The following is a 27,930-nucleotide window of genomic DNA, read 5'->3' as shown; positions in this document are numbered from 1 at the left end:
CTCAATACAATTTTTAATATATAATTGGTATCAATGCACTTTGCTAAAGAAGCCATTTAAAACACTCATGAATTGTTGAAAGTGCAGCTTTGTGCAAAAGTAAAATCTGGGTATTTAGAATAACAGGGGAAAAACAATTCTAGTGTAAAATACTTGATATAACTCAACACTCAATGTAGCCTACACGTCAATGACAGTTGTTGATTGTTTAGGCTAATGTATAATATGGGATTTTACATTGTTCCCTGTCTAATATCATATCCAAAACTCAGTATGGGATCGGTGCATCCCTACTTTTCAAACCCGATTATAGATGACACCAGTTTATTGGTAAGTATTTGATAATGACATAATACAGTTATTAATTCTTCTTCTTTAAACCAATACATACTTCCTCTAACATTCTCAACAACAGTGTCACCTGTCATTTTGAACCGGATCTTTTCAGCAGCATAAGGAAGGCTTAAAAACTCAAGTGTTTCATCAGAATAATTTACGGCACTCAAGGTGATTCACATAATTGGGAAACCCAAAGTTTAGTAACTGTGCAATTTCTTCACATCCTTAGTTACTAACGTCCATCTCTAGTGTACTCCCTTTCAAATGTTTCAGTTTTTCCCAGCTTAAAAAGTCTTTAGCTAGGGCGATTCCTTAATTTTGCTTCTTGGTTTTTTTGTGTGTCTTTACTCATGTGTTTCACTTCTTGGTAGCACTGAGTATGACAGGAGGTGGCTCTATGTTGAGCTCTTGTCGGAGATCTTCGATGTTCTGCTCCCATCGTCTCTCGTAGAAGATACTGAGGACGCAGCGGGCCCGACGGCCATTGTGAAGAGCCCAGGGGCCCAAGGATGTGAACAGCTGCTGTAGACGGCTTGGAGAAGGGGAATTGAGAGGAGGAGTTTAGCATGGTGCCAGAATGTAGAGATAATGTGTTACCTATACCAGTTCCACCAGAAAGCACAAGGTACTTCAGTTACTGAATGAGGAAGGATTACTGATTTACAGTTAACAGGCATTGTTTCATCACAACGGTAATAATGGTTGGTTTGTTTCCTCTTATTGTCTGAGCAGGACAAATGCCAAAAAGTAGTTGCTTGGTGGGCAATATATATTTGTCAAAGTAGTGGTAATGCTTTTTAACATCTATGTGTTATTTACAGATTAAAGGCTGAGTCCTATGTAGCCTAAGAGGCCAATTAAATTGAATAAATGAAATCACAAATCCATATTTGGTAAGAAAATGTATTGCCAACTGTGTTGATATTCGTTAACTTTTCAACAAAAATGCAAAAATGTTCAGCTTTCAGCATATATTATGACAGACTAAATATGTCATCTGGTTATATCACAATTGAAATGATTATAAAACAATTGGTAAATCAAGAAACAAATCAAGAAATTAATCCCTGATGAAATTGTTTTTCTTTGCAGGCCAAAACTATTCAGAGCAAATCAAAGCACAGATTCTGCCTCCATCAGCTTGGATTTTTGCTGAGTTGAACAGTTGAGCTTGAATACTATATTGAATCAAATATTTTCACTCAAACTGTAACTAACTGTACCTTCACTCTTATTCCTACGGAGCTGACTGCTCTTACTCTCCTTGGTACAGTACTACGTTGCAGTTTAAAATCTGGTATTGTACCTTGGATTCAACCGCAGTGGCCCCAGCACAGCTCCAAGCGTACACATGGGAAGGCCAGTCTGAGCAGCTTCAAACCATTTCACTGCCACTTCACCTGAAAGCAGAAAGAACAGAGAGAAAAATACAAAGTTATCAAGATTATAACCTTATGCTTTTGGTTTTTCAGCAATTTAAAGAAAAACACCTGGGTCAATGTACATAATACTTAGTAGAAGGATTTAGATTTGGCCAAAGAAGAACACATAAAATGTTGGAGCGGACTCATATCAGGGGTAACAATGGTAGGGGTATGCTTTATTTTTTCACTGATTATAGTGTCTTAAGCGGACATTAGTGCTATCTGAGTGACCTTTTCATTCCAGATTAAAGGGGGAAGAGAAAGCTAGATTTAGGTCAAAATTGCAAACCAATCCAACATTTGTGAAGCTTGATAGCTTAACAATGTTTGTTCATTCTCTTTATATATTCTCCAGGCTAATCTAATAGTGCGTGGTGAGCAAGAAAAAAAAGCTTACATCAGCTTTTTGTAGGAAAGGGCTTTGTAGAGCAGGCTATTCTTATAGACAGTTGGGAAGTAAAAGAAGGAAATAACACATGAAGTTGTAGTGAGAAATTCATTGTTCTGTCAGACACCACATGTGTGGCTCCAGGTGCACCCTACCACTAGCATTGTTTGCCAAGTAAAAACATCTTCCTGTAACTGTATTTATTGATTTGATTGTAGAGGCCACATTTGTGCAGGATGTGTTGGAAATGTAATGACTAATATTTTACTCACCCAACATATTGGTGGGCATGCCCAGTAAGGTGTGCAGTAAATCATGGACCTCTCTGTATCTCTGCATAACGTAAGCTAGCTCCTCATTGTCCACATACTTCACGTCTGCCCTTGAGTCTGGAGTCACATGCTGACACAACAGGAAAGGGAATCCACGAGTGAAGACAAAACAGAAACTTAAAATCAGGGAATTCTGAGGAAATGTTAATCTTGTTGTAATCAGTCTTAACACAAACACTCACATTGTCCTCCAGGAAACGACAGTATTCCCTCCCAAAAGATCCGTCGGGGAGAGAGGACATCTCGCTCAGATTAAGCGTAGACAGACGGATTCTGGGCCTTTCTCTGCATTAACAAGTAAAACTTAATATACATTTCATTCAATGTATAGAAAATACTGCTTAAGAGCACCTATATTAAAAAGCTACTGAATAGTGTTACAGTGACTCACGTTAGGATAGTGTAGCCTTCAGGGTCGTTTCTCATCTTTTCCCTGAGATTTATCAACGCTAAGTGTCCTGTTGTCTCCCCCAGCACTGCAACCATGTCTGCAGGGAGAGTTTTATGAAATTATCCCCAATGCGAAATTTGAACAAAAAGGAAATTGTTTCACTGTACTGTTATCATATTTTGATAGTCTTTAATGTTGTACTGTTATATGTGTGCTGTTTGTAATTTGTTATCTGTACTCGAGTTTCCCCCAGTGGGACAATAAAGAACCAAAATAAGAATAATTATGCTATGAAATGTACAATATAGAGATTTTATGAAAATGTTATTACAAGTCCAATAATAGATTGTCAAAAAATATGTGGTACATTTAGGCTTACCATTTTTTTAACTTGTGACTAGCATCAAATTAATAGATTTAAGGGGCATTCCAGAGAAGTTACCCATAAGGCTCAAATAACTCACCACAGAGAGTATTACTCAGCCTATGAAAACAGCTGTTAAATGTCTTATGTGGCTTTGAAGGAGATTTTTAAAGTCTGGAAAAAATGTCTGGCTCAAAATGACAAATGCCGATGTCATCGTTTGTGGAAGTTAGAATGACCTGGGTGTTTGCCAGGAAGGAAGGGGCACAAGTTTTAAAAAAAATACTAAATCTGTAGGATCTAGCATTTATGGATATCACCCGATACTAAAAGTGAAAAAACACGACAGTTGTTAGTGCTCTCTTCCTCCAAGAAAGTTTCTGGGTAACTGCACTAAATTATGTGGCCTCTCTTGGTGTATAATTTCATTTCTGTTTTCAAGACATTTTAGAAGCATGTACCAGTGATCTTCAGAGAATAAAAGATTGAAAATGACTAGCTGTACTTGAACAGTTCATGAGAAAAGAAACCCACGGTACTGCCCCTGACTCTTGGTTTTCTTTTACTGTAAAATGATGCATTGAAGTCTTTGTTTAAATTATAAATGTTAGAATTCATTAGGCACTGTACTAACAATTTAGTTGAATTTACCTTCAAAAACTAGTTTGACCAGATATTCTTATCACAAGGTTGAAAAACTGAATTCTTTTGCAGGGCTTTAGTTTTCATTGTGGGATCTTTTTCAGATAATATTTCTGAAGGCTCAGGAAAACAGTAATGTATGGAAAGGACTTATATTACTTTTTGTTTATGTTATTTGTGTTATTTGAAAAAGCTATAGATTTAGAGTGAAATACTTGTTCATTCCCGCTAGGCAGTAAAATATACAGGCGTAAGGAACATTAGGGGATTTTATATTGCATCACCGGCAGAGTTATCTCCATATTTGACTATACAGTTGTTCGTCCGGCAGTGGGCTGTACAACTGTATTCAGCCATAAAAGGGAAGGCTATTTTGGGGTCTTTTTTGAGATTGCCTTAATTTGATAGTTGAAATACAGGTTAGAGAATGCAAGGGGGGTGGCATGCAGCATGTCACCAGCCAGATTAAACCCAGACATTAAAGTAAGCCTATATTTGTATCCGTCTTGCAACCTTGCCCTTTAAAAGGAGATGTAAAGTGTATAATAGACATGCACAGACAATAACAAATAATGTGGCCTGAGCCCCATGATATTATGTGTGAGTCTCACCATGTCTGTAGGGGTTTTGTAGTGCAGCCACTCCTGACCCCACAGCCAACAGGGCTTTCTGGATGGGAGTGGTGTGGATATGTCCAGGATACAGCCCATCATAGCAGCCGTCTGTAAACCTAGTTCTACTGCTGTGCACCTGGTGGACACACACTGTTGACAAAACAACATTAAAGGACTGTTTGACAACTGGACCAAGACATCTACAGGAGCCAGTAAAATCAGAAATATACTATTGCAAGATGTAGTGTACAACACAAGTCCTGGGACAGCATGTGCTTATGTTGGAGAGAAAGAGTGTATGTATTACAAATCTGAATGTGCAATTAGATATATAAAAAGAGTGAATACGATCATCGATCAAAAGCTGCTTGTCTTCATTCATAAAAGTCATTGACTTGAGAAATGTCATTCATAAATCACTGACATGTATTTAAAGATAACTACAATTATCTTCACCACCTGTGGACAAACCCAATCATCTTACTATGTAATACATATTATAGCATTAAGATACAACGTGAATTGTATTAGCTAGTTACATTTATATGATGATAAACATAGCTGTTGGCTTAATAGTGAAACTGTTAACTCTCTGCAAACAAGGCTTCGACATGCATCAAATTCTATCTGAAAACAGTTACATTTAATCTCGATAGCTAGATTTCCTTAAAAGCCATGTTATGTTAATATTTTTTATAAAATAAAATGTAACGTTTGCTATAGAAATGCATACCTTTTGAGAGCAAAACGTATTGTGGCTGAATCAACCGCTGAACACTTCTACTGAAGGACGGCCACATTGTTGACGCTAATGCGCATGCGTCATCTACTATTGCAATCGCTTTCGTCTCCGGTGCAGCCCGGATGAGGGGGCGGAGTCGGACCGTTTACTATTAACACTGAACAGTCCACAATTTCGTTCCACACAGCTGCCTTTTATATCAAAGTAAGCGCACTTAGGAATAGAAACGTAAACATAGCTAAAGGTTGACCTGTCCTTCTCAGGCAATAGCGGACGAAATTGTGTTTTCTGCAGAGATATTGTCCAGACGCCAAGGTTAGTTTGCTGAGCTTGTGTTTCTGCTTACCAGGGCAATAGCTTAGCATTTTACTAACTGTTACCAAAGTAATAGGTTAGTCAAACACCGCGTATCTTAGCAAATTAGCCGCCTAGAGTTGCGAAAGTGAGCTAACTCCACCAACCGAAAAGTATCGTTAAGTTAAAGTGCGAGAAAGCTAATTGTTTAGCTACCCCATTGCTTGTTTTTCAGCCAATAACACACGCAAAAACCATTACATATGATACTTGCAGATGTTATTCGGTAGCATAAAAGCACTGTGTAACTTCCCACAAGACAATGTATGAGTGTGTGTGAGGGAGGTATGACTGAACAGCCCTGACATTCCGTGGTTTAAATACTCTGTGTGTGACGTGGAGGGAGTGACTATAAGTACTAAGGTTGGGTGTTAGTGCGTTTTGTCGGATATCAGGGAAACTTAGCAAGCTGGGTGAGTTATATTCTGTTTTGTGTTTGAGTGCAATATCTCAGAGAGGTTTGCTGTCCCTTGGCAGTGGTTTTAAAGAGACACTGAGCAAAAACATGGCGAGGGCAGGGAGAGCAAATGGGTTTTCTCTGGCTTCAAATGGCTGCTACTAGATTTTAAAAAAACAGGACGTGAGAGTTGTTTGTGCTACTAAAGTTATTCATATGTAGACTAAAATGTAGCTTTGGTTGTATTTTACATTCAAGGATATGCTTTGATTGAGAATGCAGCTACTTGTGTTCATTCTTTCACCATTCTTCACCATTCTTCAACTGTTATGCAATTGTAACGAAAGCCAGTTTGAAAATACTTCTTTTTTTTAATCAGAGCTCAGTCTTTTAAGTGTAGGGTTGCTCTCATAGTACTTGAGTACTTGAGTTCTTCTTTGTGGCATGTTCAGTGAAACACAACAGACTGTACTGGTCGTTGGATTACACTTCTCAGCATGGTTGAGTTCATGGCAAAGGAAGTCACCATATGGCCTTTACATGCCTGATTAATGATAGTTTTAATTGGGTTTATAATAGCTGCTCTCTCAAGGTTTCTATGGATACATAGCTAAACAAGAGAGGGTGATTATTAGTGTCCAACTAAGGCTTGGCTCATTTGCCCTTTCTTCTACAGTTGGACAAGTTTAAACATTGGAATTTGTCCAATCTGTGAGTAATTATGAGCCAGCCTGCAATGGTGATGTATGTGTCAGAGAGATATCAGGGAAAAGTAGCGTGGCTTTCCAATGATAAGCAGCATTGAGCTTTTTCTAAGAATTGTGTGACAGAGTTCTACTTGAAGTTAGTATAAAGTTATCTTGGGTGGAAGGTGACACTGAATAATTACTAATCATTTCTGTAGGACATTATATGGAAGATGAACAGGGTTGTAACATTGTACCCATCCTGCATTTGTGTATATCTAAGAAATTGAAACAAGAAAAAAGTGTGTGTGTTGTGTTGAAATGAAATAGAAAAGTATTGATGGGAGTATGCATGTAACTTGAAATATTATGTAACTCATTATATTCTTAAGGCTATTATTGCTAATGGCTACTAATGCATTACTGGTCATATGATCCCTTGGAACCATCTAAGTCCCATGATAAGCAAGACTCTAACTTTTAGTCTTGTGATCATGACATGTTTATTATGAATGTTAGATTTGAGGGTTGTGGGCCTGTTTTGTAGATTTCGTTGTACTTGAAATTAGTTTGTGGGCGACAGTAACCAGTAATTGCTAAGTGTAATTTATCTTGTTTAAGTATTGAACTAGGGCTGCACGATATTGGAAAAAACTGACATTGCGATATTTTCTTCCCCTGCGATATATATTGCGATGTGAAAAAATACAGGAATTGAAGAAAAGGCAGTTTTTTTTGTCCGCAAACCATCCTTTCTTGAACTTTAATGCTATACAATTGGTATTTTTTTAACTATATTTAACCGGATGAAGGATTTTAGTCACGGACGTCTGGATCAATGCTATATAAATAAACATTTATTGATTGATCTTAAGTTATCAGAGCAACAAGCTGAGCTAGCTCGGTTAGCAGCGCCAAACTGCCCTGGAGAAACACATGAAACTACTTTATTCAGTGTTTGCTTTGGAGATTTGATTGTGATTGGTGGTTTTGCTGTGCATGCAGAGCCTGCATGTCACTCACTCAAGTAACCCTGACATGAGTTTTCCTTTTGTAGCAAGCAGGAAAAGAATTGTAACATGATTGAGTTAATTTGGCTACTTAATAACGCACGTCCTAAATAAAAAAAAAATTGAAAGAATTTTTTTTAAATCGCACTTCCTGCGATGTGAATATCGCGATTATCGTCACAACACGATATATCGTGCAGCCCTATATTGATCCCAGAACCACTATTGAGCCCAGTTCTCTATGCAGATGTCATCCTAACTTGTATGCCACATCAGCACATTTGTGTAAGCCTGTGTCAGCCTCAACAGTGAAGCCTGTGTGACTTTCTATTTACAGAGGCTCATCATTTTTCATAAAGTGTGCCTGTCATTTTGTGCTTGGTGTACTTTCCCTTCAAATAATGAAGGTTGAAAATATATTGGAATAACCAATGGAACTACTTGCTGTGTGTTTTTTGTGTAAACATCAGTGGCATTTTAATTGGCACAGAATTATAATTTATGAGTTTAGTTAAGTGTTGTCTTCAGCTTCAGTTTAAAAGGTGGATCCAACCCTGCTCAAAGCTATTTGGCTTGGTTTGTATTGTCTAGAGTTCAAACCAGATAAACGAGGCCTACATAATAACATTCTGGCTGCACACAAGCATTTCAAAGGTTCAATTATTCTGTCGTGGCTCATATTCGAAGCCCAGTTTCCCAAGACACTTACATTAACAAAATGTTGACATGCAGTACATGCATACAGTAGCACACCATTTTCTGCAGCTTTCTGTAATATTAAGCCCATTTGGCACTATGACTGGCAAACAGCTGTATGCATATATTCTCATGGAGAGCTCTCCATAGGCGTGGGGGAAAATGTCATATATGACATCTGCTGGTCTATTGGGAAAATACACCCCACTCATTTCTCAACCATAAGGGATTTATTTAATTTCTAAACATGTAACTAACAGATAAGACCTTGAAAGAGCAGACATTTCTGAGAATATTTTTGTAAAGGTTTCTTATGCAAAAGAAGTACAACCACAACCTTATTTCTGCACTTCATGCAGCCAGCTGTCAACTATTCAGATAATAGGCTTTGTACTCTGACCATGATGTTGCATTTTACTTACCATCATTGAAGAAATACAGGTTTAAGCCCTGGCAGTGTAGCTTGAGTTAATCTCATAAACACTACCATAGCTTTTGAGTTAGAAGCTGATGATAACATATATCTTAGCCACAATCAGTGGGGTTTCGTTTTTGGTCGTTAAAAGAACATAAAGTAATGGAAGATGGTGCATAACCAGCCACGATTACTTTAAGCCTCGTAAGCGGGTAAGCTGTAAGCTGTTTGGATAAGAGGTGGAAAGTCCAGTTGCCATGTTTGATTTCGCTATGGGGAGTAGTGTGGTCATAGTGCATAAGAGAACAGAGTCGACTTTTGCTCCACTTGTGAAGAAAGTCACTTACAACAATACAGGGCAGTTAATATTATAACCATAATAAACTAATGACACCAGTTCCCCCTCGCACTAAGCAATACTAAGGCAACATATTATTTAATTGTTAGGAAAACACGCAGACTCCTCAAACTCATTTCTTCGATCCACTTGTTTACATTGACTAAAGTGTCATTAGGGACACTTCCACAAGGGGCACCAAAGGAAGAGATATTCAAATCCTAAAAATAGGGGCTTTCCATTTACAATCTTACATTATTATTATTATTATTATTATTATTATTATTAAGGATACCATACAATAAGAGTATTATTATAATACTGCAGACTGATCCATCCCGTTGTGTTGTTGTCTATATTATGGGCAGAGCCTATAGTAACCACTAGGTGGCAGCACAGAAAGAAGTGCGAATTATTCGTTTTTTGTAGTGACTAGTATACAGTGTGCCGTAGAAACCCTAACACTTTTTGCTTAGTTAATGTGGCATAGCTTGTGTCATAGCTTGACACAACTTTTGATAGACTTTTGTTATGCAAGAAGAAAAGATCCAGCATGAAAGATCGACCTCATGATGGTGCTGCAACCAGCAGATGACCTCGTTCCTTTTTTATAAGAACATTTGGAAAGATATCTTTGTATCAGTGGATATCTCAGCAGATAACTCAAACTTTGCACGCACCTCATATATCATATAGACTTTGTTGATAAGGAAAGCGGAAGGACAAGCCATTCTACCACGATGTACAATTTAGGTTTACAGCAAAGACATGCTAATGTTGAATTAGCCAATACATTATGGCTAACAATGTTTTCCTTTCATGATGTCTCATTAAAATTTATTTGCTCAAAGATTCCATTGTAGCCTCAACGGTTTTACATCTATTTGAATCTCATGCAAAGCTAATGGTTTTTACATTTCTTTTAAGAGAACCATTCAATACTAGTATGCCAACATAATCTGGCTGTGACATATACAACATGTTTGTTTGCAGGGTGTTTTTCAGCTGAATGTGACGCAGTTTCACAATAATATATCAGCCTTATTATCCTTTCACTGTACACATATTTGCTTTGGGCATGCACGGTTGACATATTGCACATTCAGTACAGCTGACATGTTCTGACACTTCCAATAGGTGTAACTCTGAATTAGACAAACAGTTGCTGATTCTCTAAGGAATTAGGTTTCACCCTTGAGATATAATGTCAGAGTAAACACATCAACATTGCACAAGTGTTGTGAAATGTTCTTTACTTCTAAAAGTCTTGGTTTGCATGTACGTGGTATTCATGTGTGTGGTATTCATTCACAGGATATTGCACCAGATTGATGGAGAAGAATGGCCTACATCTCGATGGACTGCCCCAGCTCTTTACCAGGGATTCCTCAAAGTGTGCTGTCAGTGCCCATGGAGAATAAGTACAAATGTCAGCAGTGTCACCAGGTCCTGAGGAAGCCTGTCCAGGCCCAGTGCGGACATCGCTTCTGTGTACACTGCTTCAAGCAGCTCACCAGGTACACTGGAGGTCCACAGACCCTCCTCACCCTAATGCTTACCCTCTTACCGGACATGCTTCAGCACATCCTGTCTTCTTATCTCTGCTCGCCCTCTGGGTTTTTTGTTGCAACCAAGATCAATTACTTTACTCAGACTCATGACTCACATGACTGGACTCTTTTACTGAGTGAATCACAAGGATCTGACCCTGCTGACTCATTCTAAAGGTGTCCATTGTTTCCTTTTCTGTTTCTTATATCACTGAGTCATGCATTGGGAATTATTTACGGATAGACAGTTGTTTCACATGATGTTTAATCATACTTTGGCAGTATCATTAAACATAAGGTTATTACATCATTTAGCAACTATACATAGAACCATACATTAAACGAAACCTCAATAGCGTACGTACTTTCAAAACAACCCCTAAGAGTTTTTTATGTTCACATTTGCCTTTGTACATTTCAGTACGTGTGAAACAACATGTACCTTACCTTTTATAACCACACATGAAATTGAGGTGATTTCACATGACCTATTTGAAAACCACTTCTGCATACTATATGGGAAAACATCATGTTATAATGATCATTTCACATGTACTTGTTTGTGTGTGTTCTTCCTGTTAAATATACACTGAACAAAAATATAAATGCAACACTTTTGTTTTTGCTCCCATTTTTCATGAGATGAACTCAAAGATCTAAAACATTTTCTATATATACAAAATAACCATTTCTCTCAAATATTGTTCACAAATCTGAAAAAATCTGTGATAGTGAGCACTTCTCCTTTGCCGAGATAATCCATCCCACCTCACAGGTGTGGCATATCAAGATGTCAGAAACCGTCTCAGGGAAGCTCATCTGCATGCTCATCGTCCTCATCGGGGTCTCGACCTGACTCCGGTTCGTCGTCGTAACCAGTGGCGACTGGTCATTAGGGGCAGGTGGGGCACAGCCCCACCTAGTGTCAGCAGAAAGTATTAAAAATAATGATTACAAAAAAATGCAAAAAAAATATATTAAATATATTTCAAGATCATGTTTAATCATCTGATTCGTCTGTACATTGCGGTTTCAGTCGGTGTTCTTCTAATTAGTGTCTACAGTGTGCCTATTGAGCTGTTTAGAGCCATGTGGGACAAAACCCGATCCTGCCCCTCCCTCTTACTGTCTAACGGCCCGTCCACACAGCGGCGTGCGTTGACGCTTCCCCATTCACTTTGAATGGGGTGACGTCAAGCGACGTGGAGCGTAGCTGGCGTGGCTCGCTGCAAAAGTTGAGCAATGTTCAACTTTTGACGCCTCGGTGAGGCGTCAGCCAATCGAATCATATGCCAGTACAAGCTCTAGCCAATCAAACCGCTGCTTGTGTGTCAGGGGCGGGAGATTCATGTGATTGGTTGTTGGTCGAGTGTCAGACACGCCCGCCGTCAACGCACGCCGCTGTGTGGACGGGCCGTTAGTCAATGGTGACTGTAAAAACTACACTGCGCATGCTCAGAATATTTTCCTATTTAATGTGTGTGGCAAACAAATAATGACCATAGGGGCAAAGTGCTGCCATCCCCACCATACGTCATCTCACATCATTCAGAGCTGATTGGCTGTAAGTACGTGTGCCGCGAAAAGTGTGGTGTGTGAAAGAGGAGACGAGAGAGCTGCAGTGAGGCGTCCTAAAACCCGGAAGTAAGCTGCGCATGGCTTCCCTCGACAAAAAAGCAATGATATTTCTCCATAGGATTTTAGAAAATAGCTCCAAATAAGGTCTGTGGGAAACAAACCTGTTAGATAAATGAACGTTTTGTTCAGCTGGATAATATCCACATGTCTACCCTACTTTTATAATTTTCGAATCATAAATCTATTGATTAGATTAGATTTATGATAGACTTTTGAAACTACAAGAACATAAGGAGGACTTTTACAAAAAAGTAATAGCGATTTTTGTCCAGAAGGATAGGCAAATTGACTTAATCTTCAAGTCAAGGTAAGACCGCAATTTGATTGAAAATGGGATCTTACTAAGAGAGAACAATTCAATATTTAAATGATAAAATTAAATTTGTTGGGTAACCTTCTGTTGAACTGTCTGTTTAAAATTAATTGAAGCATCAGACAAAAAAGCTTTTGAAAATATTATATTTTGATTTAGGTCAAAATATAATATTTGTAAACCTGAGTCAGTGCCAGTGCGTCACTAGCCATGAACCTCACTGCAGAAGCTTATATATAGACATCTAAGTTTGTTGTGCCCCACCACTTTTGTACATATAGAAATGCCACTGGTCGTAACCAACTTGAGTGGGCAAATGCTCACATTCGATGGCGTCTGGCACGTTGGAGAGGTGTTCTCTTCATGGATGAATCCCGGTTTTCACTGTTCAGGGGCCTCATTTATAAAGGGATATACGCTCAAAAAATGGCGTACGCCAGTTTCTACGCAATGTTTGCGATTTATAAAATACTAACTTGACGGGAAAACGTGCGGTCCTCCACGCAAACTCTAACCCATGCGTACGCACTAAGCACAAAAACGGGAGAGACGAGAAACTGCGACACCGTTGGCAGAAGGAAGAATGGAGAGAAATATGTGGAAATAATACCATAAACAAAATGTTACCTCTCATTTATCATATATGAAGAATTCATTTTCAAACATTGATTAAAGCCAATCTTAAAATTATTAAACAAACACCTCAGTGCACACAAAAACATAACTTGGAGAAATAAATAAATACGGATATGTTATTTAAAACCACCTCGAATATGTTGTGTTAATGTTATGAAATGTTTTCTCAAATGATGCGGTTTTGCATTTCTACAGGTTGTACGAGCATGGTTTTATATACTACCATGTTTAATCGTGTTTTATGCCGTTTGCTAAGACTTGATAAGTCGCTCATAAAACACAGGAGGTATGGAAACTAAGAACACCATATGTGGTAAATTGTACAGCTAATATAACACAACACATTAGTTGTATTTCCTCTAACTGGTGGATATAGAGTTGCTGCAGTGGAGACGCTGCGCACAGCTGATCGACAGCTGGGACACAAACCACCAAATACGAATTCAGATCCAGTCGTCATGACTCCACTCCGGAGGGATTCCCCGATCATTTCTGAAGTCTCTCATCAAGGGGGTGTCTCCTGTCCCCGGTATAAACACACTGCCTGAGGAAGGCTATGTGTATTTTTTTTGTCATGAACCTTTTTCGGACCACTTATTTATTTATTTTGGTGACGATCCGACCTCCATGCTGCTACTCTGGTTCAAACTGCATCCACCAAACAATGTGATTTATCTCCACCTCCCCAAAATAACCAAAATCTGACACGGTGTGAGATGTATTTTTTAGCTGTTCTGTCGTCATTTCCTGCCATCTTCTTCATAAAGTCAGTCAAAATGAATGAATGAATCGGCGTTTCTTTGACTATTTATAGGCAAATATGGGCGTTACGTGAAGCCCGCAAAAGCTGGACCGCATTTCGAGTCGATTGTGATTTATAAAGGGAAACCAGTGTAGGAAGTGCTGTACGCACTTTCCTCGCCGGTACGCAATGTTTGGTGAATCGGAAAATGTTGGAAAATTTCTGTAGCTATTTTTTGGATTTCTACTACGTAAGCAACCTTCCCACGTGAATCCTACGCACGCCGTTATAAATGAGGCCCCAGGGCAGATGGCAGACAGCGTGTGTGGCGTCGTGTGGGTGAGCGGTTTTCTGATGTCAATGTTGTGAATCGAGTGGCCCATGGTGGTAGTGGGGTTATGGTATGGGCAGGCGTATGTTATGGACGACGAACACAGGTGCATTTCATTGATGGCATTGTGAATGCACAGAGATACCGTGACGAGATCCTGAGGCCCATTGTTGTGCCATTCATCCACGACCATCACCTCATGTTGCAGCATGATAATGCACCGCCCCATGTTGCAAGGATCTGTACACAATTCCTGGAGGCTGAAAACATCCCAGTTCTTACATGGCCAGCATACTCACCGGACATGTCACCCATTGAGCATGTTTGGGATGCTCTGGATCGGCGTATACGACAGCGTGTTCCAGTTCCTGCCAATATCCAGTAACTGCGCACAGCCATTGAAGAGGAGTGGACCAACATTCCACAGGCCACAATCAACAACCTGATCAACTCTATGCGAAGGAGATGTGTTGCACTGCGTGAGGCAAATGGTGGTCACACCAGATACTGACTGGTTTTCGGACCCCCCCAGACGTTTCAGAGTGGCCTTTTATTGTGGCCAGCCTAAGGCACACCTGTGCAATAGTCATGCTGTCTAATCAGCATCTTGATATGCCACACCTGTGAGGTGGGATGGATTATCTCGGCAAAGGAGAAGTGCTCACTATCACAGATTTTTTCAGATTTGTGAATAATATTTGAGAGAAATGGTTATTTTGTGTATATAGAAAATGTTTTAGATCTTTGAGTTCATCTCATGAAAAATGGGACCAAAAACAAAAGTGTTGCATTTATATATTTGTTCAGTGTACATTATCAATGTCAATGTAGTGTGTTTTACAATAAAGTCACAAACCTGTTTTTTCAGTTCTGGCCCAAAGCCTTGTGAAGCCTGCCGCGAAGAGGAGATATACGAGGAACCTTTTTCGATTCTAAATAGTAATGAGGTAAGTAATGAAGTACTCCTTTGGTCAGCCAACATTTTTATTTCATGAGACAGCTTGCCTTGCCTCACTCCCACCCTGATTTAAAAGAATGTTTCCTTCACAACAGCCTTACACAATGAGGCCATAATATTCTATAATAATAATAATGTTCTTTGCTCGCCCAGGCATTTCCAGACAATGCAGCAGGACGAGAAATAGCAAGCCTGCCTGCCAGGTGTCTGAACGAAGGCTGTGTTTGGACAGGCTCCATAAAAGAGTATGAGGTAAAGTATAAATACTTTTTTCTTTTGTCATTGTGGATGTATTCACTGCTTTCTACTTGAGTATTTTTAACCATGAAAAACTGTCAGTTTACTCCATCCAAACCTGTCCTGTCAGTATTTGTTATTATTTAGAAACACTTTTTACTCACACTGGGTTTTCTCTCTCAAATATTCTACATTCTGAATCGGGGTCTCATGTTGTACACTTGGGTGTGTTGCATGCTTGGCAGCACTTCTGCTAGAGCAGAGAAACAGGAAGTGAAACTTGATATGCAGCCTGGAAAGTCCCCATGTTACCAGTTTGGATAACAACAAGCACCCAGTAGGAAAGTACCAGAATGAATAAAGGACACTCGAGAATAGCTTGTATACTTATTCAAGGTTGGCTTGACCATGAATAATAATAATAATGAGTTCCATTTATAAAGCACTTCATATTTGAATGCAAATCCCGAAGTGCTACAAGTAGTGAGCATGAACAGTATAAATAAACATTACACAACACGGTAGAATTAATTAAAAAGCAATAAAAAAATTATAAAAATAAAAATAAATAAAAATAAAAGGGTGATAAAAATGTCTAGGCAAAGGCTCTTTTGAAGAGATGGGTTTTGAGGCCTTTTTTAAAAGCCTCCACGGTCTGTGGTGCTCTCATTTGGTCGGGGAGAGCGTTCCACAGGCTGGGAGCAGCCGAGCAGAAGGCCCGGTCTCCCATAGTACGGAGCTTAGTCCTGGGGGGTTTGAGGAAATTGGAGTTGCTGGAACGGGTGGTCCGCAAGGAGGTAAGGGGGGTGAGGAGTTCCTTGAGGTAGGGAGGGGCAGTTCCATGGACACACTGGTGGGTGAGGACGGAGACCTTGAATTCGATCCTCAGTTCCACGGGTAGCCAGTGTAGTGCTTTAAGGATGGGGGTGATGTGATCATATTTGCGCACCCTCATCAGGATCCTAGCAGCGCTGTTCTGGATGTACTGGAGCTTCTGGATGCTTTTGTTAGGGATCCCGATGAGGAGTGCATTGCAGTAATCCAGCCTGGAGGAGACAAAGGCGTGGACCAGCTTTTCGGCATCAGACAGAGTGAGTGTGGGGCGGAGTTTGGCGATGTTCCTGAGGTGGTAAAAGGAGTTCTTGCACAGCTGTTTAATGTGGGCCTCAAAGGTCAGATGGGCGTCCATTTTCACACCCAGGTTGGTGACTATTGAGGAGAGGGTAATGTCCTGGCCGGAGAAGGTGATGGTGGTGATGGTGGATGACCGAACCTGGTGTGGGGTGCCAACTATAATGGCTTCGGTCTTGGAGCTGTTGAGTTTCAGGAAGTTTTGCTTCATCCACGCCTGTATCTCCTCCAGGCAGGCAGTGAGTGTGGGTGAAGGCAGGGCTGCAGAGGAGGTAGGGTTGATCCTGAGGTACAGTTGGGTGTCATCAGCGTAACAATGGAATGATACTCCATGTCGGCTGATGATAGAGCCAAGGGGGAGCATGTAGATATGCTCCCCCTTGCTCCCACCATGACCTGATATTGAAACTAGCTTTAGGCTACACCAAAAGGGAAATCCTAAATGTATACACTGTGAGACATAAAACAGGCACAGCTTCAGACAGAGAGACACGTCATTCAGACAGTGTTATCTATAAACACGGAAAAGCCCCGTTCCATAATCATTAAAGCTGTGTGTGATCTTTGTTCAGTTTTTACTATAAATACCTATGAGTGTTTGGGGGAGGGGGATTTTAGAGTTGACTTCCTGTTGTTTTTTCTGTAAAAACACAGCTACCCAGTTACCCTATCTAGCACAACACAGGAAACATAAAGATAGTGTCATGGCAGGAAGCATTCAAACACCAAGCAGATGCTGGAGATTATATTTGCATGATTTTCAAATGTGGTTCTAACCGTTTAACCTGCTGACGCTGTAACGAAAAACACGTGCTAGTTTTCAACGACAACATGGTCAATATTTGATTACAGCTTTTAAGAAACGATTACTAGGCGGTGTAAGACACTCACGTGTTTGTGGGAACATTTGTGTGCGGCTGTCTTAGTCACTGTCTTGTGGAAAGTGTTGCGATGTCTTTAGTTAGCCACACACCGAACTAGCTGGAAAAAAAGACTAAACATGGTGTTAGAGTGGCGCAGTATCGAAAGGGATTTGACTCAGAAGCCGCTAAAGATGATTCATATTGGGTTTGGTTATTCATTTTGAGAATTGCCGGTGTAGCGTGTCTGAAAAGTAAAGCGAAAACAGGTTAGCCTACCTGTGGTTCCAGCTCTGTGGTTCCAGCTCTGTGGCTCCTGCGTGTTGTTGCTTTGTTATGAAAGAGGAAATGCTCACATCCACAGGCTCCACCTCACATTCGAGCTCCACCCCGTTCCTTTCCCGGCATTTTTCAAAAAGATATTTTTCATTATACAACACTTTAAAGAGCTAAATCAAAACATCCTTTTTCCAGTTTCTCGCACTTCACTTTTTTATTTCTGAGCTTCTCTTTGTTGTACCTTATTCCTCATCTGCCATTGACTTCCTATTTACGGTCAGATGTTCGAAAAGTTCTCTTTTTCAAGTCTTACTTCTTTAAATCATTTGTGTTTAACATTCATAATTCATATATTACAAACAAATACATTGTACATCTCAGAATATTTCACCTAAATGAGTCACTTGGGTTATTTATGCTGCGGAGATCAATCACATAAAAGTTGTTTTGTTTTTCCACATTTCAACTGTCAGAACATTTTGTATGCTCCCATGAACGGGTGTGGCTGGCATTTGTACAGAGATGTAATCTTAACAATGATAACATAACTGTCAACGAAGTTTTACTGAAAAGGTTCAATCATCTTTCTGTTGAATTACACCCTTTGCATGCCAAGTCTCCTGTTGAATTATAAAACACACCTGTCGATCTTTGGTATCATTAAAAAGACGGTGAATACCAGACACATATAGGAAGTAACAATTATCTAACTATATATCTGCCCTCCATTGTTAGGCTCAGCATGAAGGTCGTTGTGAACTTGAGCAGGTAAAGTGCGAGGCCTGCCAAAACACGATCCTTCTTTCGGAGAAGGACAAACACAATGAGAGAGAATGTGAAGAAAGAACGCTAAACTGCAAATACTGCAAAACATCCTTCAACTTTAAAGAGATCAAGGTGAGAGATGATCGAGTGTAAAGCGGTTGCTTGTGGATTATGTATAAACGGGACACAAAATAATATTATCATGCTCCTTTGTGTCTTGTAGGCCCATGATGAGATCTGTCCAAAGTTTCCCTTACAATGCAAAGACTGTGGCAAGAAGAAGATCCCAAGAGAAAAGGTTTGAGCTCTTCCTTTAATTATTTACTGTAAGGGTGATTAGTTGGCATGGAAATGCTTGGCAATTTCCTCTCTGAACAAAGGCCCTTAGCTGCTATAATCTTAAAATAAATCTTTATTGCAACTGGTGTACTCTTTGTACTGCATATTCAATTCACTGACTAGATTCATGCTACAAAGAGCCTTCATTGCTTTATTATACCTGCAATATAATGTATCTGGTTACGAGATGCATGTGAATTCCCAAGACTAATCATCTGAAAAAAGTATTTATTCAAATGGAGAATGAGTGCCTAAGTTTCTTTCTCTCTAACAAACTTTCACTTTTCTGTTTCGTGTTGATACAATGTTTGAAGTTTGCCTGCTGACCTTTTTTATTATTTGATTCGACCTTCAGTTCAGCGACCACAGCAAATCCTGTGCCAAGTCAAAGAGTGCCTGTCCCTTCAGTGATGTGGGCTGTAAACATGTGGTACGTACGGAAATCTATTCAAATACAATGTTTCTATTGTGTTGTTACTTTCTTTGTTCTCTATTGACTCAGGCCCATACTAATAAAATAAGATGACACTTTACTGTCAGTTTGAATGATATTGTATCTTGCATCACATGCTCAAAGCAATGAACAGAATGACAGGACAAAACATTGAGGAAATCTACCAGGCCACTTTCCAGAAAAATCTGCTAGAAAATTGACTTAGCCCTTGTCGTGTGTACACACACACACACACACACACACACACACACACACACACACACACACACACACACACACACACACACACACACACACACACACACACACATCATGTATACATCACTTCAGGGGACATTACATTGACTTGCATGCATTTCCTGGAGACTTATCCTAACCTTAACCATAACCAACACATGCTTAACCCTTAACCCTACCCTAACCCTTAACCTTAACCTTACCCCTAACCAAGTCTTCACCCTAAAATTAATGATTCCCCTTATGGGGACCTCCATTTTGTCCCCATAAGGGGAAGCCAGTCCCCACACGTGACTGTGTAAACAGATTTAGGTCCCCACAAGGATGGTAATGCTAGGCCACACACACACACACACACACACACACACACACACACACACACACACACACACACACACACATATTCTACATCTGGTAATGTCATTTCAAGCAGGGAGCAAACAAAACTTGACCTGCAGCACTCATATGGATACAAATACTTTATCGACTTTCAAGGAAATCTCTTGAGGCCAAGAGTAAAAGTGAAGATGAATCCTATCAATACTGTTAATGTAATGCTACCGACAGGAGAATTGAGATGAGCTTAGCATAAAATAAGGAAAGTGGGTGCAAAGAACTGGCCTGGCTCAGTGCCAAGGCAACTAGTATAGTTCTACTTCCCTAAAAGAGACATAAATATAGACACAGAAGCTACCGGTACACAGAAGCTACCGGTACACAGAAGCTACCGGTACACAGAAGCTACCAGTACACAGAAGCTACCAGTGTTTATGCCAAGCTAAGCTAAAGGCCCTCTGGCATTCAGATGTAGCGTGGTATGAACCCGGTACGAACACATGTTTTTCTCAAGAATTTCCTGAGCTGGCTTCACTGGTAAGCAGTGGGTGGGCTCAGTCGCATAAAGATGATGTCACACATGTGAGCACCAATCAGGAGTTAGCAACATTTGAATTTAAACCTGAGTATAGTTGAGATTGTAATTTATGCTGCAACGGCTGAAACTGAGAAAACTCCTCCACACACAGTCCTGGTGATTAAATGGGTTTGGCCTGCTTAAACTGTCCCAATAAAATAAATATAAAATGTTATATAATGGTCTTGGAACATTTGATGTTGTCAATGTTAAGACTTCAAACCAGGAGATCCATTTTGAGCATGTTTTACATGAAAAGAAACTATGATTGGTAAATCCCGAAAAACTGTCTATATTTTTCTTATTAAAACAGGCACAATTGTATTTAACACCATTATGTCCTACAGTTTTCAAGGTTTCAGTTCAGAATCAGAATACCTTTATTAGTCCCACAGATTGGAAAGTTACATTGTTACAGCAGAAAAGAGCCAAAGGCAGCTTAATGTTACCTAATGCATAAAAAGAAATACTTAAATATAAAAAAAGAATAATAGGCCTAACCAAGCTGGGTTTTGTTTCTCAGATAGAGAACGGGAAGCAGAGCGACCATGAGCACAGCAGCACCATGGAGCACTTGCGTCTGCTGCTGCCCATGGTGCTATCCATCGCCGTGCCGCCCAGCGATGCTTCCGGTCCCGGAGAGTGGCAGGAGGACTCAGGTCTGGGCCTGTACAGGGCCCCTGAGGAGGGGGTCAGTATGGGCTCTGGAGCTGCAGCCTCCAGTCAGTCTATGGACCTAGATAAAAAGGTGAGTCTCAAAGGATGAAATGCTCTTTCTTAAGATCCTACTTTGAATGAGGGTCTAAATATATCTCTTGCTGTGTTTTTCTGACAGGTAAAAGCTTTGGAAAACATTGTGTGTGTCCTGAACCGAGAGGTAGAGCGCAGTGCAGTTACTTTAGAGGCTTTCGCACATCAACATCGTTTAGACCAGGACAAAATAGAAAATCTCTCCAGTAAAGTGCGTCAGCTGGAACGGACAATCGACATGAGGGACTTGAAACTGTCGGAAACTGAGCAACTGGTGCGGGAACTTCAGTTCTGCACCTTCGACGGGATCTTTGTGTGGAAAATCTCCGACTTCTCACGCCGCAGACAGGACGCCGTGGCCAGTCGAACACCCGCCATGTTCTCTCCAGGTGTGATAAAAGACCTAATCAACACCCATCATCCATTTCAAAGGCCTCTGGTCTCAGCTGAAAGGTTCTTTTTGAACTTGAGTAGGCTTAGATCATGTGGTTTATGTGATGATGGGTTGGCGTACAGACGAGGGAAATTCCACTTCCCTACACCCTTGTTGTTGAGGGAGTGAACATGTTACTCCCTCGTGTGACACATGACCTTTGTTCATAGGCTCTGGTTACATTCTTCTCTTTCCTCCTCACAGCATTTTATTCCAGCAAATACGGCTACAAAATGTGTCTGAGGCTGTATTTGAATGGCGACGGGACTGGTCGAGGGACTCACCTTTCGCTGTTCTTTGTCGTCATGAGGGGAAAGTGCGACGCTCTCCTCAAATGGCCCTTCAGTCAGAAGGTAGAAAAACGTTATCAATACTGGTGACGCATATTATAACACACTTTATAATCTGCTTACAGCACTGAATAATTATACTTATCACACATTATACACATCCGATTATCACACATTATAAAGCATTTTGTAATCACTATAAGGTCAAGTATTATAATATTAACAATACAACTTTTTACCTATAATACATTATAATCTTTCATAACGCACATAAGCAGTCCTTGGTTGTTTAAAGTGAAGTGGACAAAAATATTGTTAAATGTTTGCAAGAAAACACAACAAACGCTTTTGGACGATAACAAACTGAAAGCTGAACAAGTACATTGCACTTAATGATGTAATAATGTAATTGTACCAAAGACAGTCTCTCACTCACATCACTCAAAATACAGATAAAATCTGAAATAACGTTATACTTTTACAGACATGCTAATCCACAGTTGCCAGGACGACTAGCTGAAACAGTCTCTTTCTCTCTCCACAGGTGACGCTGATGCTCTTGGATCAGAACAACAGGGAGCACATCATCGACGCCTTCCGGCCCGACGTCACCTCCACCTCCTTCCAGCGGCCCATCAGCGAGATGAACATCGCCAGCGGCTGCCCGCTCTTCTGCCCGCTCGCCAGGCTGGCCGGCAAGAGCCCCTATCTGAGGGACGATACCATCTTCATCAAGGCCATCGTGGACCTCACAGGCTTGTAGGGTGTTTCTGTGGAAGCTACACCAAAGCAAACTGAGACAACAGGACACAAACTATTACTATATAATATATATTTACATAATATTATATAGATATGCACTGTATCTAAGACATAACATTTTAGATATCTAAACTATATATATCAAGAATGACACCAGTGGTCCCTTTTTAAGACGGAGTTAAATAATAACGGTTGTCAGCTGTGGTAGTTTAAGTATCTATTTTTTGTAGAGCAATTCATTTTGTTTGTAAGCATCAAGGATGCAGGCACTACTGTGTCATACCTGTCTCTCTCTCTGTCCGTCTGTCTGTCTCTCTCTCTGTCTGTCTCTCTCTCTGTCTGTCTCTCTCTGTCCGTCTGTCTCTCTCTCTCTGTCCGTCTGTCTGTCTCTCTCTCTCTGTCTGTCTCTCTCTGTCCGTCTGTCTCTCTCTCTCTGTCCGTCTGTCTGTCTCTCTCTCTCTGTCTGTCTCTCTGTCCGTCTGTCTGCCCATCTCTCTCTCTCTGTCTGTCTGTCTGTCTGTCTTTCAGTCTCTCTCTGTCTCTCTCTCTGTCTGTCTGTCTCTCTGTCTGTATGTCAGTCTCTCTGTGTCTGTCAGTCTCTCTGTCTCTCTCTATGTTTGTCTCTCTCTGTCTGTCTGTCTGTGTCTGTCTGTCTGTCTCTCTCTCTATGTCTGTCTGTCTGTCTGTCTCTCTCTCTCTGCCTGTCAGTCTCTGCCTGTCAGTCTCTCTGTCTGTCAGTCTCTCCCTGTCAGTCTCTCTGTCTGTCAGTCTCTCTCTGCCTGTCAGACTCTCTCTGCCTGTCAGACTCTCTGTCTCCGTCTGTCTGTCTGTCTTTCTCTCTGTCTGTCTCTCACATTTTTATTTTATAATATAGTATCATCCGTCATCTTAAAGGGACCCTGTTGGCATTTTTGTAAAAGCTCCGAAATTATAACACATATGCTTAGTAAAAACGTTATTATTATTATAATACTCGACACTCCAGTCTACATTATGTTGTTCTCTACACCCGGCTCAAACGTAGGCGCAATCTGTTGCTCCGACAAAACTAAGCGGCCCCCAAACAGATGTTGTTACTTTTACTTTCACAACATTTTTAAATGATTGTGACCACATAATATCTTATACTTCCCCCAGTAGGAATCCAGAAGCATGTGCTGTTCTGCACCTGGCCATTTGAACAGTGCAACATGCTGGAATTAAATCTAATAACGCTATATAAACTGACAAAATTAACAAAGATAAATAATACACTCCACCTGAAATCCCCTGTGAATCAAACTCCATGTTGTTATGCCTTTTTGTCCTAAGCAGATGTGTGGTAACATTACTTGTTATCAGGTGGACAACCAATCAAACTATTACAATATTGAAAAACCACTCATTTCTGTATCATATGCTGCAGTGAACCTGTTACCAGAACTAGGTCAGTCCTATCATAAACAGCTTAATAGCTCAAATGTATAACAAATAAGGAGAAATGAAAACAAATCAAACATTTTGACAAAAGGCATTATGTTAACCGCCATGACAAGGCTGGAGTTTATATATAACAGTTTATAGCAAGCTCATATTGTAAAAAACACAAATTCCTGCTTTTGCTTCTAGTAAATAGAAATGTAGTTAACTATATATCATAATAATTTGTCTTTATCATAGTTATTATACACTCATTTATTTTTTTCTAGCGTACTTTTTGTTTTATATACATATATGGAACTGTACATTTTGCCTTAAACATTAACACATAATTGATTAGTTAGTTAATCTGTCAAATACTGTTGGGAAATCATAATAAAGTGCTACAGTATATTTCACAAATGACACATTTGTTGTTGCTTTTGTCTAATTATATGTCTTTTATTTACGGTGTACCATGTTCTGCTGTTGGAACATTCTGTTTATTTATTGTATATTGTATGGAACATGCAATATGTCCATTGTTTAATTAAACAACCCAAAAATAATTGGGATAGAAAATGTAAATCTTTAAGGATTTGAAATATTAAAAGAAATAACCTTGAGATTTTTTTAATGATATTGGGTCTTTCCTTTTTTTTTTTCCTTGTTCATGACATTTTGTAGACCAATAATTGAGTGTACAATAACAATTGGCCCAATGATGTTAGTAAATAAGGAAAATACTCATCATCCCTACTAGAGAAGTAAATCCACATTTTAACGAGCTAGCAATCTGAGGGATTCTTTTTTTACAGATAGCGGCAGCATAAACTGTTTGAACAGCATTTAACAAGAAGGTGAGACTAACCGTCACCAATGGGAACAGATTTCTTGAAAACAAAACCCCTGAATAAACCACATGACGCTAAATGTGAAACTGTCGCAATGAAATGTGTCGTTTCCATACAGTCTATGGTCGTTTCAAAATAACTAGTGTTAACCGATACCTCGTTTGAACCATAACTGAAACACTAACACAGCTTGGTTAAACTGGGGCCTATGGGGAAAACCATGCGGGGTTGAGATGAGCTGTCAGTGTCAAAAGCACTGAGGGTATTTCTTTTCATTTCTTTCTTATAAAACCCATTTGTTTCCATGCAGTGTGCGTTCACACCTGCCTTGTATAGTCCGGTTGAATCGAACCCTGGTGCGTTTAGCCGCTTGGTGCGGTTCACTTGGGTCGGTATGAACACAATCCGAGACATCTTAAATGAACTAAATAACCGGACTCTGGTCCGCTAAAATAGGTGGTCTCGGAGCGCTTGCTTGCGAACTCTGGAGCGGTTCATTGCTGGTGTGAACGCAGTCCGCACCAAAACATAGGAAGCGTAGTATTTAGGCCTACGTGTCACAAGAACGCGGATATCTTCAAAATCTTTAGCGAAAGAGTCTTTCAAGACATCCGCGGTTGTTTAGTTAAAGAGTGAAGCAGAATGAAGTGTTGAACAGTGTCGTGTAAAGTAAAAATTCTCCGTCAGCTACATAAAAGTAAGAACACCTGTCGTTGGTGAAACGCCCCTCCTTACTGTAGAACGTCTCTCATTATATGTGTTATAATGTTTTTTAACGGACGTTGTCTGATTATATAATCATATGCGCGGGCCGCTAGTGTCCTCCAGATTAACAGCAGCATGAGAATAACCACTGCGGTCAAGCCACGCCCCCACGCGGAAAAACCTAGTCAAGCCAGCCCGCACATGATATTGCGGTGCGCGAATATCCTATGCATTACGGTAGAGTCCTGGAAACACTGCCTTCAAAATAAAAGCACTTACTCGGTCAATAACATATACACCAAAAATAACATACCAAACATATTAAATTAAGGAATATGTACTATATAATGTGATCAATAATTATTTAAAACAAACTACGTATAACTACCACATTATAAATGAGTGAATGTAAAATGTAAGGAGTTTCAAAATAAAAGACCTTTGAAATATCTATTGTATGAGCTTTCATCCCTCTGTTTTTAGATGAGAATAAAACAAAAACTGTCCAGTATCAAAGACTCATCTCACTCCAGGGTGATATCAGGACACCCCATCTAGTCACTCAGAAAAAATCAGGACATTCTAATGTAGAGTTTCAAAATAAAATACCTTTGAACTCTCATATGAGCTATCATCCCTCTGTGTTTAGATGAGAATAAAACAAAAACTGTCCAGTATTAAAGACTAATTTCACTTCAGGGTGATAGCAGGACATCCCATCTAGTCACTTAGAAAAAATCAGGACATTCTGATGTAGAGTTTCAAAATAAAAGACCTTTGAAATCTCTATTGTATGAGCTATCATCCCTCTGTTTTTAGATGAGAATAAAACAAAAACTGTCCAGTATCAAAAACTCATCTCCCTCCAGGGTGATAGCAGGACACCCCACCTAGTCACTCAGAAAAAATCAGGACATTCTGATGTACAGTTTCAAAATAAAAGACCTTTGAAGTCTCATATATGAGCTATCATCCCTCTGTGTTAAAATGAGAATAAAACAAAAACTGTCCAGTATCAAAAGGCGCATTCACACTGCGGTACTTTTCCCACAAAGGTTCATGCGAACTTAGTTCATGATCGCGTTCACACCAAAAAGAGCCGGTACTAAAATTAGTTCATGCGAACCTTTTTGAGAAAAGAGCTATATTTCTGATTGGCTGGGCGGATTGCAAACCACGCCCCGTAAAACTCCCAAAAAGTTTTGTGAAGCCGCCATTTTATTATCCTCGCATTAGCATTATTAGCATTAGCATTAGCCCAGCGCAGAAACACAGAAAGACTAACTTATGGCAACACAAAATAAAACATGGGAGCGGTGGAGATGAGGAGGTGTCGGCGTTCTGGCGATTTACTCGGAAGGCTTCAGTAGAAGCTGCTGGGACTCCCAGCAGCTTCTACTGAAGCCAGTCCCCAACTCCGGGGACTTTGGGCGGCAGTATACGCCGTGAAGTGGTTTGCGGCCTGCCAGTAAACCCTAGTGATGTTACGTATTGCGCCGAGGCCTCGGAGCGTGTGTCGAGTAATCCCCGAAGCTTTTTGTGAAGCTTGTATCGTTTTGGGCCAGTGACGTCATCGATGACAAACGAAGCCTCGCTGCCTGTCGATACCACGTGACTGCTTCAGGAAGCGATTCAGATCGGTTGAACCGTTGAACCACAACACTCATAATACCCATGGATGTATAATAAGAATCACATTATCCTTCCTGTCCCGGGCCCGGTGACACGATGGAATCAAGAGAGACCCTCACTTACATAAGTTGGAACATGTCAATAAGTAGCCTATAAATGGATGCAAGCATAAATAAATGTAGGAATAAAAACATAAACAAATAAATGAATAAATACAGGAATACATATGTGTCAATGTTTTCAGGAAGATTTAATGTGTGTGCTGTGGCTCAGCTGGAAAGCAGTTGACTCACGAAGGCAGGGTCCCTGGTTCAATGACTGCCCAATACGTATTTGTTGTTGTTTATAAAAGCTACAGCTAAATGAGATAATCTAGTTAATAAATGTATTCTTTGATATGGTTTAGCCTTTCTCCGGCTACAACATGGTTACGTTTATGAATATTATTAAGGAATACAAATCCCTCTTTGCAATGTTTACCAGCCTCCTTAGGCTTTTCAATCACAATCATTCAACTGGAATAAATACAATATTGTTAACATGAAAATAGGATTTTATGTTCGTTGTTTAGAGTTATTCTAAGGCTTTACTC

General features: G+C 40.0%; 3 protein-coding genes across 6 annotated transcripts; 1 reads left to right on the top strand and 2 right to left on the bottom strand.

Annotated features, from left to right (window-relative positions):
* Window positions 1-5,391, bottom strand: coq4 (coenzyme Q4 homolog (S. cerevisiae)). Its single transcript, XM_034095903.2, has 7 exons — window positions 5,228-5,391; window positions 4,492-4,644; window positions 2,875-2,971; window positions 2,666-2,768; window positions 2,424-2,553; window positions 1,646-1,739; window positions 1-871 (listed from the first exon to the last, which is right to left on the bottom strand). Exons 1-7 carry the CDS (start codon window positions 5,292-5,294, stop codon window positions 697-699), a joined length of 819 nt encoding a protein of 272 aa, XP_033951794.1. The 5' UTR covers window positions 5,295-5,391; the 3' UTR covers window positions 1-696.
* On the top strand, window positions 5,352-24,773 carry traf2b (Tnf receptor-associated factor 2b). 3 transcript variants are annotated; one of them, XM_034095897.2, is made up of 11 exons: window positions 5,352-5,440; window positions 10,446-10,648; window positions 15,210-15,288; window positions 15,453-15,551; window positions 18,542-18,703; window positions 18,795-18,869; window positions 19,266-19,340; window positions 21,038-21,262; window positions 21,350-21,653; window positions 21,902-22,050; window positions 22,532-24,773. In XM_034095897.2, exons 2-11 carry the CDS (start codon window positions 10,473-10,475, stop codon window positions 22,748-22,750), a joined length of 1,563 nt encoding a protein of 520 aa, XP_033951788.1. In that variant the 5' UTR covers window positions 5,352-5,440; window positions 10,446-10,472; the 3' UTR covers window positions 22,751-24,773. The 3 variants fall into 3 exon arrangements, with proteins under 3 accessions (XP_033951788.1, XP_033951787.1, XP_033951786.1); XM_034095896.2 differs by lacking the exon at window positions 5,352-5,440 and adding an exon at window positions 5,447-5,551; XM_034095895.2 differs by lacking the exon at window positions 5,352-5,440 and adding an exon at window positions 5,564-6,003.
* On the bottom strand, window positions 15,560-18,534 carry LOC139434897 (uncharacterized). Of its 2 annotated transcripts, none has more exons than XM_071205006.1 (2): window positions 17,559-18,534; window positions 15,560-16,951 (listed from the first exon to the last, which is right to left on the bottom strand). In XM_071205006.1, exon 2 carries the CDS (start codon window positions 16,876-16,878, stop codon window positions 16,132-16,134), a length of 747 nt encoding a protein of 248 aa, XP_071061107.1. In that variant the 5' UTR covers window positions 16,879-16,951; window positions 17,559-18,534; the 3' UTR covers window positions 15,560-16,131. The 2 variants fall into 2 exon arrangements, with proteins under 2 accessions (XP_071061107.1, XP_071061106.1); XM_071205005.1 differs by having other exon boundaries at window positions 15,560-17,118; window positions 17,807-18,534.
* Window positions 24,774-27,930: the final 3,157 nt, after the last annotated feature.

The sequence above is a fragment of the Pseudochaenichthys georgianus genome, chromosome 12, assembly GCF_902827115.2.
Source record: "Pseudochaenichthys georgianus chromosome 12, fPseGeo1.2, whole genome shotgun sequence".
Lineage (NCBI taxonomy): Eukaryota > Metazoa > Chordata > Actinopteri > Perciformes > Channichthyidae > Pseudochaenichthys > Pseudochaenichthys georgianus.
The sequence above is the reverse complement of the archived record's forward strand: the minus strand, read 5'-3'. Positions and strand labels throughout refer to the sequence as shown.

Coding starts and splice junctions, on each gene's coding strand:
- coq4 (XM_034095903.2), bottom strand. CDS start 5,294: ATGTGGCCGTCCTTCAGTAGAAGTGTTCAGCGGTTGATTCAGCCACAA. Junction 2,769..2,874: donor GAAGGCTACACTATCCTAAC/GTGAGTCACTGT, acceptor TTGTTAATGCAG/AGAAAGGCCCAGAATCCGTC. Junction 1,740..2,423: donor CATGCCCACCAATATGTTGG/GTGAGTAAAATA, acceptor TTCTGCTTTCAG/GTGAAGTGGCAGTGAAATGG.
- traf2b (XM_034095897.2), top strand. CDS start 10,473: ATGGCCTACATCTCGATGGACTGCCCCAGCTCTTTACCAGGGATTCCT. Junction 10,649..15,209: donor TGCTTCAAGCAGCTCACCAG/GTACACTGGAGG, acceptor CTGTTTTTTCAG/TTCTGGCCCAAAGCCTTGTG. Junction 15,289..15,452: donor CGATTCTAAATAGTAATGAG/GTAAGTAATGAA, acceptor TTGCTCGCCCAG/GCATTTCCAGACAATGCAGC.
- LOC139434897 (XM_071205005.1), bottom strand. CDS start 17,031: ATGCTCCCCCTTGGCTCTATCATCAGCCGACATGGAGTATCATTCCAT.